Source organism: Tasmannia lanceolata, unplaced genomic scaffold (genome assembly GCF_043159265.1).
Source record: "Tasmannia lanceolata isolate RefF3 unplaced genomic scaffold, GAP_Taslan_0.1 ptg000002l, whole genome shotgun sequence".
NCBI classification, from domain to species: Eukaryota; Viridiplantae; Streptophyta; class Magnoliopsida; order Canellales; family Winteraceae; genus Tasmannia; species Tasmannia lanceolata.
The window spans coordinates 42036744-42053953 of record NW_027518679.1 but is presented as its reverse complement, the minus strand read 5'-3'; the positions used below and the strand labels follow the sequence as shown (position 1 = coordinate 42053953).

Here is a 17210-nt window from a genome sequence, read left to right as displayed (position 1 = left end):
ACCCTATATTGGTTTACCTTTGAATTGATTTTGGTTATTCCAATATGTAAGGATTGTAAGGTAAACACAGGGGTAAATGTATTTGAACAATTCATTTGTTCATCTGTAACAAAATCTATTAGAGGGCTAGGATCCTCTTTCCGAGGAGATTTTTCTACCATAACCTTTATAAGGTGAGGACAAAGCAAACGATCGAACTTTAATCACCCTTTATATATGCCGCATGCATAATTGTCAACACTCAAGATAGCCTCTAAATCAATATACACAATCACCTAAAGCAAGTCATATGAATTATGCATCAAGCACATTTTATTGGACCCATGTGGAATGTGTTGCCATCATGGCGGTCAGATAAAGATCTCTCTCTCTCTCTGGCTTAAATGATGTGCGAGGGAAGAAGTTACTTATGACCTATTGTGGGGTAAGTCCTACAAGTTAGGGCCACCGAAACAACTACCACTTTTTCATAGGGGGTAAATTAATGTTTGACTCCCTATTTACCCCACTCGAACATATCCTACAAGTTTAAACAAGTAACATGAATGCAAAGTGGTTCGAAATCTAGCAGCTTATTATGATAGAAAGGAGTTTTATGTTGTATTAAATTTATGAAAACCACATAACTTCAGCACTTAACATGAATGATAGAAGGTAATGAGCAATATAAAAGTAATAATAAATAAATAAAATCTAAGAATAAGTTTCTTCCCAAGAGGTTGGCTAGGAACATATACTAAGCAATTATAAGCCTATAAGTGATGAAGTTATTTATAATCAGACAGCCAGTCTAATGTAGCTGTGATGTAATTTTTGGGAAGTGATATATCCACCCCATTTTTTTTTACCTATGACAGCCAGCTTTGGTGTGTCTATGACTGCAGAGGGGCTGATGTACTTCATGTGGGAAGGATTCAAGGGGCCTGATTGCTACATACACCGAAGCTGGCTGTCCCATGTAAAGAAAAGGGGTAAATTTATCATTTCCGTTTTAGAAAATATAAGGGTAATTTTCTCATGAAAAAATGGTTCTTAATATTGTGTTGACATGTGGCACAAAAAGGAGGGCTATTATAGGGTCCTCCCTAAAAATAGGTGTCTTCCTAACTTCAACATCAAAATAACAAAATCGCCCCAAAAAGGCTACTGATATTAGCACTATATGAGTTAGTGCAATTATAAAAAATGGTAGTGCTAATATCAGTAGCTTTAAAAAAATCCTGTTTTGATAGGGAGATGATATTTTCACCTCTTGCGATACTTGCACACCCCTCTTATAACGTGATTTGACATAAAGTTGCCCACTTTTCACGTCAAATCAGGTTATAAGGGGGGTGTGCAAGTACTGCAGGTGGGGCGGCGTGAAAATATCATCACCCTTTTGATATTCATACCCATCTTATTGTCTTCTATAGTGGAGGGGGTGCAAATAACAAAACAGTAGCTCCAAATATTAGCACCCTTTTTCTTAGTTATCCGAATCTAAAGCTGTGATTATCTAATTCTTAACTTGCTCGGTCTCAACACTCTCAACCACAAAATTCCAACGCATTTTCAAAACACAAGGCGGTTAAAACGGGGGACAAAAGGCTTACGAGTCTCCATCTTCCCTTGTAGACGGAGATCACAAAACAGCAAAAAAACAAAGGAAACAAAGGTTGCAAAATCTGCAACAACATTGCCTTTGTCTCTCTTTCTTAGTGCATTTTTTTTAGAGAGAAGAGAGAGATAAAAGAAAGGGTCCTTCCTAGAAATGGAAGGGAGCGTATTAGATGAATTGATCGGACGGTTGTTGGAAGGGAGAAGGATCAAAGTGGGCAAAAGGGTTCAGTTCACAGAGTCAGAGATCCGTCACCTTTGTATCTCTGCTAAGGATATATTCCTTGCACAGCCTAATCTGTTGGAATTAGAAGCACCCATGAATGTTTGTGGTATGAAAATTCAATTCTGATCCCTTTTTATCATTAAATATAGCTCCAAATTGCATTTGGGTTGACACCCAAATTGAAATTTTGAACCTTTTTATGTTTCAATTTACACATAATCTGCAATCTGAGTGGGTCCAAATTGCACCCAAATTGAAATTTTGAACCTTTTTATGTTTCAATTTACACATAATCTGCAATCTGAGTGGGTCCAAATTGCACCCAAAATTCAATTCTGGGTTAATCTGCCCCATGAACCATAGTAAATGTGGTAGCCAATAAGTGCACAATTGATGAACAAAAGTAAATAAGATTTCTGGTTTTTTTTTATTTATTAAGAAAACATTGGTGCAATTATCATAGATCATCATTATCATTAAGCTAGTTTTGCATTGCTGCTAAGGATATATTCCTTGCACAGCCTAATCTTTTGGAATTAGAGGCACCCATGAATGTTTGTGGTATGCAAATTCAGTTCTGTTCCCTTGTTATACCTTCGGCTGAAGAGATTCGAGGACGACTTTGGTCTTCGCCCTCCATTTCTCCCCTTTCTGAGTCTTCCTCCTCCCTCCCTGGAAAAGTGCCCCAAGATCCTTTGGGCCTTGAGGAGGATATTGGGTTTGATAATCTTAAGGGTACGGATTCCCTGCAGGAAGTATCTGTAGGTTGGCCGATGCTAGCTTCTCCGGTTCCAAGCGTCCCTAAATCCTCCGCTTCCTCTGGAGATTACCCGTCTCTTGCTGGTCGTCATCTTGGCTTGGAGTTTTCCCCCTCCCGTTCTCCCCTCCCCCTTCTTCCTCCAGTTCCCCCCCCTGCAAAAAGACCTTCCCTTTTTTCCCCCTCAGACTTTGAGTTTGCCATCCCCACTCATGCCAAAAAGGGTACCCGTACTCACAAAATCTTTCCTAAATCTCCCCGCTTGGCTCCCCTAGCAGAAAAAAAGAAAAAGAAAAGTCTACCTGCTTCATTGGGAAAACCTCCCCTCCCTCATGATCCAAAACTTCTGATTGAATTCAAACCTCCCCCACCGCCTTCCCTAGGCCATCTCCTCCCCCCTGTTACCTCTCTCTGCTCCATCAGAGAAGAAGACTTCCCTTCTAGTTTTCCTCTTTTGGAAATTCGAAATATCCCCTTTGAACCCGTAACTGCAAATGATAATCTCGGTTCGTCCTCTTACCCTTCGATCATTAACCAGGAAAAAGTCTCTTCCTTTCCTACCCTGTCAGCTGAAAGGTCTCCATCCACTCTGAAGAGTCAGGACTTTCCCCATCTTCGTCTATCTTCTGACCCCCCGCATCCTTCGGGTCATAGTCCGCCTCAAAGCCCGAGTCCCCCTCTTAATCTCAAACTTGCAGCAGCAGGAAAAATTGAAAAATATCTTGGCCCCTCTCTGAAAATTCAATATTCAAATCCCGTCTTTCTCAGAGAAACGGGATCTGCCTCCTCTCTTGCAGTCTCTTCCTTGAACCCCTCCTCATTTCATAATTCAATTTCGGAATCTCCCGACCTTCCCGCCCTCCGCCCCATTGCTGGCCCATTCTTATGCCCCCATCCCCTTCAAGAAGCTTCAACCCCTTCTCAGGCATTCCCGTCAGCCACTTCCCAAAGCCCCTTTCCAGAAAGCCGTGACAGCCTTAAGAGCTGGAGAGGTCTTTTCAATGAGAATAAATCCTCGAATTTAGCTGAAAGCACTGAGCTCGACCATTTCCCAGAATGTCTCTCTGAAGATCCTAATTTCACGAAAGTTCACCTCCAGGAAGAAGACCTTCAAGAAGCAAAATCAAAATGGACGAATTGCCTTCTAGGCTACCTCCTGGGAAAAAAACCGTACTTCAAAGCTCTCCATGATCATCTCGTCAGAAGCTGGAAAACAAAAGGCTCCCTCCACATCCTCCCCATGGCAAAAAATTTCTTCCTCATCAAGTTTTCCTGTGCTGAAGACTGTAAAAATGCTCTTGAAAGTCAGGTTCTGAATGTAAGTGGTAGACCCCTAATACTTCAGAAATGGGTTCCTGGATGTTCTCTGGAGAAGCTCAAACTCTCAAATATACCTCTCTGGATTAAGCTCCCAGGTCTCCAACTTCAATTCTGGTCCAGAAGAGGTCTCAGTAAAATCGTAAGTTCTATAGGGAAACCCCTCTACATGGATTCCAAAACAGCCGAAGGGACAAGACTGGGCTTCGCCAGAGTATGTGTGGAAGTTGATGCAGCGACGAAGCTCCCCGATTTTATCCATATTCACACCCCCCTAGATTCCTATCCCCAACTGGTGGAATACGATTGGAAGCCGATAGCCTGCCAAACCTGCAAAGATTATTCTCACTCCCCTGATAGATGTCCGATTGTCCATCTAGCCCCTGGTCATATTCCGCCCCCTTTGATCTCTCAGAAACCTCTGGCCAAAAGATGGGTTGCCAAACTCACCCCTTCTGCAGACCTGCCAGCAACCCAAGAAAATCCCATTCCTTCTGAACCTGAAATCTTAGATCCCTCTTCAGTTGTTAATGCAACCTTATCCATTGATTCTTCATTTCTTAGAACCTCCGCCCTCTTCCCTGCTGCTAACTCAGATCCCCCCATAGTTGCCCTCTCTCCTCCATCTCCACTACCCCCCCCTCCATCATCCAATTCCATTACCCTTGATCTTTCTTTGATTTCCACAAATAACAAATTTTCAGTCTTAGAATTTGACTCTGAACCTCCTCCTATAGAAGCTGATATTGATTCCATAACCATTGATAATTCTGATATTGATTCCGTTGCTTCATTTTTTTCCCCAGACCCGGGTCTCTCCTTACCTAATTCAGCAAGGAATTCTGAGTCCCTTCCTCAGATTTTTCTGGAATCCTTATCAGAAACCCATTCTGATCCCCTTCCTCTCCTTAGAACTACTGTGGATGTAGCCCCTGTTTCTCCTTCCACCTTGTCAAATGATTAAACTCGGTATGTGGAATATCAGAGGCCTTGGTACCTCAAACAAGAGAAAAGAGGTACGAGAATTGATTCAAAAAGAAAATTTTCCTTTCTTAGGCCTCATCGAAACCCATGCCCCTGAGAATAAAATGCAGAAATATGTTAATGAAATTTGTGATGGCTGGGATCATTTCTCCAACTATTCCTCTTCCATTAGAGGAAGAATTTGGCTTCTTTGGAATCCGCTGGTGATCAAGGTTACAGTTCTTCAGGAAAACGAGCAATTTATCCTCTCTCAAATCAGATGCCTTCAAACCAACACCAGCTGCTCTGTCATCACTGTTTATGCTCTGAACAAAGGTATTGATCGTAGATCTCTATGGTCTCATCTCTCCCAAATAGCTTCGAACATTTCACACCCCTTGCTCATATTTGGAGATTTCAATATCATTCGATATGAAGAGGAAAAATGGGGCGGGGTTGGGCCCTCCAGAAGTGATATGGCAGACTTCAACAGTTGTATAGATGATAACTCCCTTTCCGACCTGCGATCCTTTGGCCAACCCTTATCTTGGAACAACAAATCCTTAACTGGAAATCTGAAACTTAGAAGGCTGGATAGAGCTTTAGTGAATGAAGAATGGCTATTCAATTTCCCTGCTTCTTTTGTTACTTACCTCCTCCCTGGCCTCTCTGATCATGCCCCAATTGTTGCCCAACTCTTTAGACCAACTCCAAACCTGAAAAAACCTTTCAAATTCTTTTCAATGTGGCTTGAAGATCTATCATTATATCCAGTGGTGGAAAATGCCTGGAAAAAGGAGGTTGTTGGTACCCCCCTTTTCAGAGTTACACAAAAACTCAAAGAAGTCAAAGCTTGTATCAGAATATGGAATCAAAATGTCTTTGGGAGGATCGATATCCAAGCCCCTATGAAGAGGCAGAATCTAGCTTCTATTCAATCCCTTATTGCAGCCTCTCCTATGGATCTATCTCTCCGAAATGCAGAACAACTCCTGAAAGATGAATATGTCAAGACTGCTAACAAAGAGGAGCAATTTTACAGGCAGAAATCCAGAAATAGCTGGCTGAATTTGGGTGACTCCAATACCTCCTACTTTCATTCCGCAGTAAAAGCTAGATTCAATAAGCTTAGTATCCAAGGTTCTACCTATCCTGATGGGAGTACCACCACCAATCCGGATGAAGTCGCTCGTCTCATGACTACTTTCTTTGATAATCTGCTCAATAATCAAAATTGCTCGAGAATCATCGATCCTGACCAGATTCCCAATCCTCTTAGAGTTCTTTCCCAAAATGAAGCATCTTCCTTAATCAGAGAGTGTTCCCCTGAGGAAATTTGGCAGACTATCAATATCGCTGATGGTAATAAGGCCCCCGGCCCTGATGGATTTAATGGAGACTTCTTCAAAGCTTTCTGGTACTTAGTAGGCAATGATGTTACAACTGCAATCCAATCTTTTTTCCTTAAAGATAAAATTCTTCCGCAGCTCAATACCACCTTCATTTGTCTAATCCCGAAATGCCCCGAAGCCTCCACCCCGGAAAATTACAGGCCCATAGCCCTCTGCAATTTTCTTTATAAAACCATCACCAAAATCATGGCTAATAGACTCAAACCCCTTATGAACTCTCTCATTTCGCCTTTCCAATCAGCCTTCATCTCTGGTAGGAGCATTCACGATAACATTCTGATAGCTCATGACCTATGCCACAATTTCCATAGGAAGAATCCAGTAAAAGCAATGTGCATCAAAATGGATCTGAAAAAAGCTTTTGATAGTGTAAACCATTCCTCCCTTCTCCTCTTTATGGAAAAAATGGGCTTTCCTAGTAAATGGTGTAAATGGGTCCATCAGTGCATCTCTACTGCATCTTTTTCTGTCATCTTAAATGGCTCTCCCCATGGCTTCTTTAAATCCACTAATGGTCTCCGACAAGGAGATCCCCTCTCTCCCCTTCTGTTTTGTTTTGTCATGGATATGCTCTCCTCTCTCATTCAATCCCATCTAGCAAAAGGCTCTATTTCCTCCCCTTTCTCTAAGGGAGACTTATCCATCTCTCACACTTTCTTCGCTGACGATGTCATGATATATGCTAACCCAAACCCTAGCTCTGCCACAGGTATTTTGAAGTGTCTGGAGTCATTCAAACTCTGTTCGGGGCTGGAATTCAACCCAGCCAAAAGTGCCGTATTCTTTGCAGGGGTTCAGAATAGTGTGAGAAGAGCCATCTGCAACATTTTACATATTGAAGAAGGAACCCTCCCTATCAAATATTTGGGCCTCCCTTTGATTACATCAAGGCTAAATTCTCATGATTGTCAACCAATCATAGACAAAATAAAACAGAGGATTTCCAGCTGGACGAATCGACATCTATCCAGAGTGGGAAGAGTAGAACTAGTAAAGTCAGTTCTTTCATCTTTTCAGGTTTATTGGTCTACTGCTTTCCACCTGCCATCTGCTGTTCTCCTCTCCATTGAAAAAGTGTTTAGAGATTTCATCTGGTCGGGTCAGAACCTGGAAAGAAAGCATCATCCCATTTCCTGGGATACTATTTGTAAGCCTATATCTGAGGGGGGGCTTGGAATTCGAAGACTTAAAGACCTCAACATTGCAGCTCAAATCAATCAACTTTGGAAAATTGTGTCTGATCAGATAAGCCCTTGGGTCACCTGGTTCCACCGTAAGTATCTTCGGAACAGAAGTTTTTGGTTCTCTCCTATGCCTAGCAATCCTTCTTGGGCCGTTAGAAGCATTTTCAAGGCTAGAGAGGTTGCGAAGAAACACATATGCTACATCGTTGGCCCGGATTCTTCTCTTCTGTTTTGGAAGGACCCTTGGCATCCCAAGGGCCCTCTTGAATCCCAATCCTCCCTCGGATCCTTTTCCAACTTCATCCCCCCGCTTGCCTCTATTCGAGGCTCCATCCAAGCTGGAGGTTGGGATGAATTACTTGAGCTCCCTCTCTTCCAGGAGTTGAAACCAATATTAAATTCTGGGCTTTTTTCATCTTTTTCTCCTTCGTATCCCATCTGGAAACCTCAACTAGATGGTATTTGTTCGTTTAAAAGTGTTTGGAATTCTGTTAGAGCAAAAGATTCGCCCCCCTGTTGGGTTTCCTCCATTTGGTTCCCGGGCCATATCCCAAAATTCAGTTTCTCTGCTTGGTTGGCCATTCAAAACCATCTTTCCACCAAAGATAACCTCCATTTCCTTGGTCCCTCGGTTGATAAATCTTGTCTCCTTTGTAACTGCGCGACTGAGAGCGTTAACCATCTCTTCTTCTCCTGTTCCTTCTCGGCTTGGATATGGAGGACGATTCTCAAGAATATCTCAGATAGGAAAAAGCAGAAGAATTCAGTGGCGGAGGAGGAGCTATGGATTCGTCGAAATTTTAATCTCAAAGGTCAGTCGAGCATCCTCGTAAGACTCCTTTTCACTGCTTCTATCTTCTTTATCTGGTCCGAACGAAATAGCAGGCTTCACAACCAGGTAAAAACCCATAAAAGAATTATTCTTAACAGAATTATTTGTGCTGCACGGAACCGAGCTATATTCCTGAAGCTGGATGATGATCATAATGAAGATAATGCCCGGATAGCCCGGATATGGAACCTTTCCCTTTTTCGTTTTGCCCCAGAGCTTAAATATTGTGTTTGGACTCCCCCGCAGCCCAATGAAGTCAAGCTTAATACTGATGCCTCGTTGTCCAGTGATTCCGCCTCCATCGGAGGCATTCTCAGAGGCAGCTGCGGCGATGCCCGATTTATGTTTTCCATTGATGCCGATCGAGGAACCATTTCAGACCTTGAATTAGAAGCAATCATCCAAGGAGTTCATTTGCTTGACAAAGCCGCAAATCCAAATCTATGGATTGAATCTGATTCCCTCCTGGCAGTGAAGATAATTAGAAAAGAATGTCCTTGCCCTTGGAAGCTAATTCCCGCATTAGAGAACCTTCTCATCGTTCTCAATCGATTGGAATCATGGAAAATTTCTCATATTTGGAGAGAGGGTAACAGAGCTGCTGATTACCTCTCAAAAAGCAACTGTTTATGTAAAGGGAACCCGATCCCTCTTAACCTCATGCCTTCTGATCTTTCTGTGATTCTCTCAGAGGATTTTTCTGGAAAATCCTACCTTCGGTTGTAATCTCCCCTTTCTCTTCGAATTCAATGTGTGCAAATCCCTGCGGCCTTCTCTCTTGCCCACTCATGGCGAGAAGCAACAGAGGTGCAGATTTCATATCAAATCATGACAGATCGATGTAAGGAGAAGACATTCACCTACACTGCTTGCCGCAAGATCTGGTCGCAATCACTTCCGACGACGACTCGGGTACAATTTCTTATTTTGTTATCTGGGTATTGTCCATTTTCTTTTGTCCCTTCCAGGCTGTGGATTGCCCCCTATTTTGTAGGCCCACTTTTTTCAACGCTGATGGGTGCTTAACTGTAATCCCAAGGGAGTTTGTTCCCTGTGGTGTGGCCTTCGAGCCCCCCTATCTTTGTACTCTTTTCCTTTTATGATATCTGGTTGGGGTCCTGCCTAACCCCATCTTACCAATCAAAAAAAAAAAAAAAAACTTATCATTATAAAACTCAGAATGGATTTCGATTGAGACACCCAAATTGCAAATTTGAAACTTTTATGTTGTAATTTACACATAATCTGCAATTTGAATTGGTCAAATTGCGACCAAAGTTCAATTCTGGGTGTACATCTGCAATTTCAAAAAGGTCCAAATTGCACCCAAGATTCAATTCTTTGTTAACATGTAGAGGCATCATTAATCGATCCCCTAATCCATAGTGGTGGCCAATAAGCACCACTGATATAAAAAAAGTTGATGAGATTTAAGGGGCCATTTGGTTCATGGATTTTACGATTCTGAAATTGTACAATCCAATTTAGCCTATAAAATCCAGGTTTTAACTTATAAAATCTAGGTTTTATGTTGTATTATAAAATCCTTGCTTCCAAACGGCCCCTAAGGGTTTTTATTAAGAAAACATTGATGCAATTTTCATAGATCATCATTATCATCATGTGCTGATACATGGGGAAATTTTCTGTTTTATTTTCTTTTTATTTTTAGGAAAATTTTCTGGTTACCAATGCATGTTGCATTGAGGTATAACATATATTGCTATTCTACTTTTTTTTTTTTAAAGAAAAATACCTATATGTTCACTGCCTTGACATCATCCTTTGTAACTGAATATTTTCGTGGATAGGTGTATTTCAACAGTCTCGATGTTTCAATCTTTTATACATCTTCTCCTAAAAAATATGAAAAATACGCAACATCAGCTAATAATATACACATTTTTGGGATATTAACAAATTAAATGATGGTATATTACTATATTTCATTGCTATGTATTGGATTATTGCATAAACCAATATATTTTGACTTCGGTTCATTTATGATTAATTGGGTAGAAATCTATCCTCTTCTCAATGCATCTTTTTTTTTTATTTGATCAAGATACCAATTTCATTGAAAAGAAAGGATTACAAGTACACTTTGGGTGGTAAAGATCGCTCCCATGTAAAGTGAGTTCTAGATGGTCCTGATTTGGCAAGAAGATCATCCAAATTGTTGGCATTTCTAGTAATGTGAAAAAAAAAGAGAAAACACCATACGAACCCATATCTTTAATCTCATCCATGAGATTAGCTAGTCTCCAGGGGCATCCACAAATACCTTTGGCCCACAAAATATTATTAGAGGAGTCACTTTCCACTTCCAAACTACCCTTCATCTACGTGATGAAAATGGTCAATCCTTGATGGAGAGCATGGATCTCGGCTTCTTTGGAATCGATGATGCCCGATTGAACAGGCAGAGAAGTAGATGATATAGGACGATGAATTTCTAAAAATACCTACAACACATGCTTTGCTTGGGTTGCCATGGGAGCAATCGTCGACATTGAGTTTGATGACGTTTCTAAGAGGGAGTTTCCATCTCACTACGACTTTAGTTTTGGGAGTGTCATCTCTCAAAATTTGTTCCAATATCACTTGTGATGATGTCTGTCGAGTATCCTGACAAAGAGTGGTATTGAAGAGCCCAAGCAACTACTGCTGATTTTATATTCTAAGCCATCCGACCAAGAGAGGACCTTCTACCTTAAAAAATGCACAAAGTCTCTCCTTCCAAATAATTCAAAGTACAACAAAAGGTGTGAGACGCTGCAATGTTAGAATGAAAGAGCCAAAACCTGTTTTTCTCCAGCGCCGTAACATCTCTAGGATCGAATTTGGAAATACCCAATGTTTGGAATGCATCTTCTGGTTTTGTTGTTGCTAAGGTGAGCCAAATTTTTAGTTGTATAATGAAATTCGAATTGAAATCTGGTCCATGCAGTTTCGAAAATTTTAGATTTGGAGAAGATGTTGTATTCTATGTAACATGGTCCTACATTTTTTGAAAAATAGGTATTATATCAAAATTTTCTTCTCTTAAGTATTACATTTATAACATTTAATATAGATTTTTTGTAGTTCCATCTAATTATTACTACATATAAATGGAAAGAGATCTACTCTTATTGAATCCCCAAGGAGTTGACTTGGCTTTCGAGTCAAGGGAGAGCTTAGTTTTTTTTTTTTTTGTTAATTATGGACCAAATTGAATGATATTGGGATCTAAAGACTGTATCTTGTGAATCCTTTTCTATAATATTTCAGGGAAATGATATTTCCACCCCATTGCGTTTTGTCTTGTCCTGAAAATGACTTCAGTTTATTTATGTCTTTCCAGTTCAATCCATGCTTGCTTTGGTTGTATGAAGGATGCATTTATGAACTGATGGAAGATGGGTTTTGTTGTGTGATTGATCAGGTGACATCCACGGCCAATTTTCCGACCTCCTTCGCCTGTTCGAATACGGCGGATTCCCACCAGACGCCAACTACTTGTTCCTCGGAGATTATGTTGACAGAGGGAAACAAAGCATAGAAACCATCTGCCTTCTCCTTGCCTACAAGATCAAGTTTCCTGATAACTTCTTCCTCCTCCGAGGAAACCACGAGTGTGCGTCCATCAACAGAATTTATGGGTTCTATGACGAGTGTAAGCGTCGGTTTAGTGTCCGCCTATGGAGAATTTTCACAGATTGCTTCAATTGCTTACCTGTGGCCGCCATTATAGATGATAAGATTTTTTGCATGCACGGCGGGCTTTCGCCGGAGCTGGATAGTTTGGATCTCATAAGGGGGATAGAGCGCCCAGTGGATGTACCGGATCAAGGGCTCTTGTGTGATCTTCTTTGGGCTGATCCTGATAGAGATATCAAAGGGTGGGGAGAAAATGATAGGGGTGTTTCCTATACTTTTGGGGCTGATAAGGTGGCCGAGTTCTTGAAGAAACATGACCTTGATCTCATATGTCGCGCTCACCAGGTAAGTATGTTTTTTTTGTGAAACAACCAATTACTTCAAAAGCTTAAGCTGTTAGTATAGAGCTGCTGTTATTTAATCATTTATACTTTAACACTCCCCCTCCCCCCCCCCGCTTTCTTCTTCTTCTTCTTTTTTGGATTGGCCATACAAGCGGCACATGTGGCCCCTGTTTTGGGTTAGCCATACTCATGGATTTTTAATAAAATGAGCTGTTGGGTTTTGAACCCAAGACCTGCCGCGAGGCGATAGCTCTGATATCATGTGAAACAACCAATTACTCCAAAAGCTTAATTGGTCGTTTAACAGTTTTCTCATGACTCTTTCCTCTTCTATGGCTTTCTGCAGAAACTAAATTAAGCTGAAGTTTTTTGAATTTGCTGGGTTGAGCACTTAAGCCCTGCCTTATTTTGGGTCTGGCTAGATTTAATTCATTTCAGCCTTTACCAAAAGGTCAACTCAAATGGCACCTCTAGGCTGAATTGCTGAATATAAAAGGAAAAAATCTTTTTAAATGACCACCATTCCACTCTAGAATTTCATGGCAAATCAAGAAAACAGAGAAATTAGAAAAAATGCAAAAAAAAGAAGAAAAAGAAATTTATTTGACATATCTGGTAGCTTAATTCAAAGTTAAAGCAGAAATCAAATCGTACATCTGACAATGATGATCAAATGGTGATACTAAGCGATGCGCGCGATCCAACTGTTGAAAATGCTCTCAATGAATACCATATGTCCACTGGAAGGGCCTTCCTGCTTACATCAATGGACTCTAGGTTTTTGAGTTAGTAGACAAGGGACCACCCAGAGAAAATCCTAAAACACTCTCCTCTTAATGTGTGTTGCTCTCATTGAGCAAACACTCGTAATATATATATAAAAGGGGACTAGGCTATGATTTGTGGACACGGACATGAATGTCGCGTGTCGACACTGACACGGAGTGTCGGACACGGCAAATTCCCAAAATTTAGAAACAGGGACACGGCTAAAATAGAAAGCATATATAATCATTGTTTGTCGAGTTTCGACATGAATATGAGTTGTCTAACATGGCAACATCTAAAAATCTAGAAATGGTGACATGATGTACACATAAAATTATTGATTATTACACAAATACGTGTCCACATGCCCACATTAACTCTCAACACTCCCAGCAATCAATTTAAAAGTGTCCAAAGGAGTGTGGACACGTGTGGACACACGTGTCGGCAATAAATTTTAAGTGTTTCCTCCCTCACCATTGGGCAAGCTAATATTCCATGGGAAAAAAAAAATTCTTGCTTGCCAAACATGGCCTAAAATGAGAAAAAAAAACTGTGTTATTATTATTTTTATTTGCAAAAAAAGAAAAAAAAATCAACTGTAAACAGTGTGCAACATGCAGGTGGTGGAAGACGGGTACGAATTTTTCGCAGACAGGCAACTGGTTACCATATTTTCAGCTCCAAATTACTGCGGAGAGTTCAACAACGCCGGCGCATTAATGAACGTAGATGAGAGTTTACTATGCTCATTTCAGATCCTCAAGCCTTGGAGGGGAAGGCCAATTGAATAGGGTTCATTCCTCTTTTGGACATTGATCATGACAAAGAAATATCAAAGTGGTAGAAGATAAAATTATGTGCCATTAATTGATTCTCATTTTTCATCAAAACTAAAATTTTGATGTTGGAAGAAGAATGGTCAAGCCAAATATGATTCTTCTACACCATGAAGGGAAAACAAAATGGGTCTACTCTCATTGAAGATGGAAATTCAAGAATCAAATGTAAATTAACTTTAAAAGCTTTGGATTCATGTTAGATGTGCACATACATCTCCATTCATTTCTGCAATTTTTGTATTAATAGATAGAGAACAAGTTTGGCAACTTACTGATTTACTCTCTCCCCCTCCTCTCATGGTTCAAAATCTTGAAAATTCAACTCAGCTCCAAAGTATGTTGAGTTACCTGAAATGAGTAAATTTTCAAAAAAAAAAAAAAAACTCAAATAAGTAATGTGTTACTCCATAGAAACTCAAGCAAACTTTCTTATAAATATGTAAATATTATGTACATATATATTTTTCAATTTCATAAGTGGTATATCTAATTTCTTTTGCAATATGTGGCGGAATGTAGCTCTCTTTGTATCCTATTTCACTTTGGCAGTCCCGTAGAGGGTTTTTTTTGTAGGTAAGATGGGATTGAACCTCTGACCTCCAGGTTGAAGAACAAAGCCTTGACCATTGAGCTAGAGGCACAATCCTGCCGTCGAGTTGATAACAAGTAGGGTCGTGTCAACTCAGACGTGTTTAGAGTTCTTTCATTGTTTCTTGGCACTTCTCCATTGCAAATTTCTGGCACTCCTTTAGCTGTTATGATGATGTAGCCACGGCTTCTGCTTCTAATACATTAGATTTTTTTGGGAGAAAACATAAGACTTGTCCAAGATGGTCCAATATTTGGGAAATGATAAATGTGCCCCTTTTCATCACTTGGGACACCCAACTGAAGTGTACGTGGCAATCAAATCTGTTGAATCCATCTGACGTGAAGTACATCCCCTCTGCAGTCATTGATACACTGCTGCTTGGTGTCTCTGATGATGAAAAGGGGCACATTTATCATTTCCCTTAATCCCTTGATTAGTAATTCAACAGTTAATCTCCTTTAAAAATAGGATCAAACTCATGTGCAGCCAATGACAAATTGAGATGTAAGAAACACAAACACATAAAGCAAGGATGCAAGACATCTAGACAACATCAACCTTGATGAAGGGTGGAGTAAAAGCCACAACCTCCCTAATAACAAGTTGCAATCCAGCTATGTTTCAATCACTTGAAAGGGATATGAAGGATTCATCAAGGTTAAAGCGAAGGACTATACCCAGGTCTCCAATCACTTCAAATCGACTGTTATCTTATGCTCTAATTGTAGTTTTTTATCTTAATGAAAGAGTTGGGCTCAACCCCTAATTTGAATAGTGTAATGTGTTAGAATACGTGAGATCCAACGGTTGGATTGGGTTAAGATCTCACCATTGGATCATCTTGGAGGTAGATTGGGTAAGTTGGCTAAATTAGGCAATGATTAGAAGAGACAAGCAAGAGAGATTGGATAGATCAATTAGGCAATGGATAGAAGAGGCAAGCAAGAGAGATTAGAAAGTGGATCTGATTAGGTAGATTTGATTAGGATTCTTTCCCTCCATAACTATCTTGATTTGATTCTATCTTTATCATGGAAGTGCTCTATATAAGCACACAATGATCCTCTTGTAATTGCATCCAAGTTTAGTGAAATTACTAGAAAATTTTATATGGTATCAAAGCAATAGATCCTACTAGGGCCTGAGCACGACATGAGAGAGTCCCCGTCCCCCGGCGGACGGGCGATCTAGCTGTCCGTAGGTGGCCATCACTCCCGTCACAATCACCACTGCAAAATGGTACTCATTCTTCTTCTTCCTCGGACTCTTCATTTCCGCAGGGCCTCCTACAATCTCCCATGCCGGGCACTACATCCTCACCTTAAAGTCCTTCACCTTACAGCCTCCTTTGATCTTTGTTCACCAATCATCTCACTTCGCATTGATTCGAGTTTTCGAATCCGTCCAAACTTTTGGGCAATCTCGTCTTTCTTTTCCGTCCAAGCCTTCCAAAGGCATCCTACAAGCAATGTCAAATCCGTATCTGTTTCTTCTTTTCTTGAGATATTAACATCCCTCAATATTGAAATCCACAGCCTCTTCATTCCTCTATGAGATTTGGAAATTAACACCCCGTTTTAATCCTTAAATCTCGTCTTTATCTTTTGCAAAACAGCAACCACGATATTGGTAGTCGCACCCCATGTTTTAACCCACTCTCATCTCTTTTTCTTCTTCACACCCCTTTCCTCTATCTTATCCAATCTATTGCCCAAACATTGATAATAGCACCCCTATGTTGAGAAAGACACCCACGCCTTTCTCTCATACTTTTTCCAAGTTTTTTTTCTCAGTAGGTGCTGCCCTCATTTTTCTACAAACATCCCCTTTATTGTCGTTTGTAAAAGATCCCCATATTTGATATTTGCGCCCCTCTTTTTATGTCCAAGGGTTTCTTATGATCTTTGTTGTTTGCCAACAATGTCCTTAGCCATTCTTTTTGTTGCGCCTCTCAATTTCTTAATTTCTCTCTTCTTTCCCATATCTTAAGTTCCTTTCTCATTTGATGTATTTCAGTTGAGGTACCTTATTTAGGTGTGTGCCTGAAGTATTATCTCCTTTCAGTTGAGGTGCTTCATTTCTTTTTGAAGTGTGTACCTGAAAGAGAGTTTTCAATACAATGAGGTTCGGTAAAACCAACCCATGTTGTCTTACCCATCGAGGCGTCTTCTTGCCCATTTTGGCATTGGTCCATAGCGACCCAATTCTTGCCCATTCCAGCTTTGGTCGATAGTGACCCATTTCTACTCACCCATCAAGGCTTGAGTATCATCTAGTCCCATCGAGGCTATGATCTATTGGCTTTTAAGCCCTCTTCGTGACACATGACATCTTCTTCGACAACCATCATCAATGATCATTGGTAGCAACATCAGTCTTCATCAAAGGATCTTCGTCATCGACTTTTGAAAGTGTGCATCAAATCGGTTGATTTTAATTACATTTGTAATTTGGGGAATTCTATTGTATTGGGGATTTTTTTATTGTATTCAAACGTATATTGATTTTCAATCCATATACGTTTGAGGGGACATGTTAGAATACGTGAGATCCAACGGTTGGATTGGGTTAAGATCTCACCATTGGATCATCTTGGAGGTAGATTGGGTAAGTTGGCTAAATTAGGCAATGAATAGAAGAGACAAGCAAGAGAGATTAGATAGATCAATTAGGCAATGGATAGAAGAGGCAAGCAAGAGAGATTAGAAAGTGGATCTGATTAGGTAGATTTG

General features: G+C 40.4%; 1 protein-coding gene across 1 annotated transcript; it reads left to right on the top strand.

The window, feature by feature from the left end:
* The first annotated feature begins 1747 nt into the window (after positions 1-1747).
* Positions 1748-14203, top strand: LOC143873289 (serine/threonine-protein phosphatase PP1-like). Its single transcript, XM_077376801.1, has 3 exons — positions 1748-1931; positions 11718-12277; positions 13668-14203. Exons 1-3 carry the CDS (start codon positions 1754-1756, stop codon positions 13836-13838), a joined length of 909 nt encoding a protein of 302 aa, XP_077232916.1. The 5' UTR covers positions 1748-1753; the 3' UTR covers positions 13839-14203.
* Positions 14204-17210: the final 3007 nt, after the last annotated feature.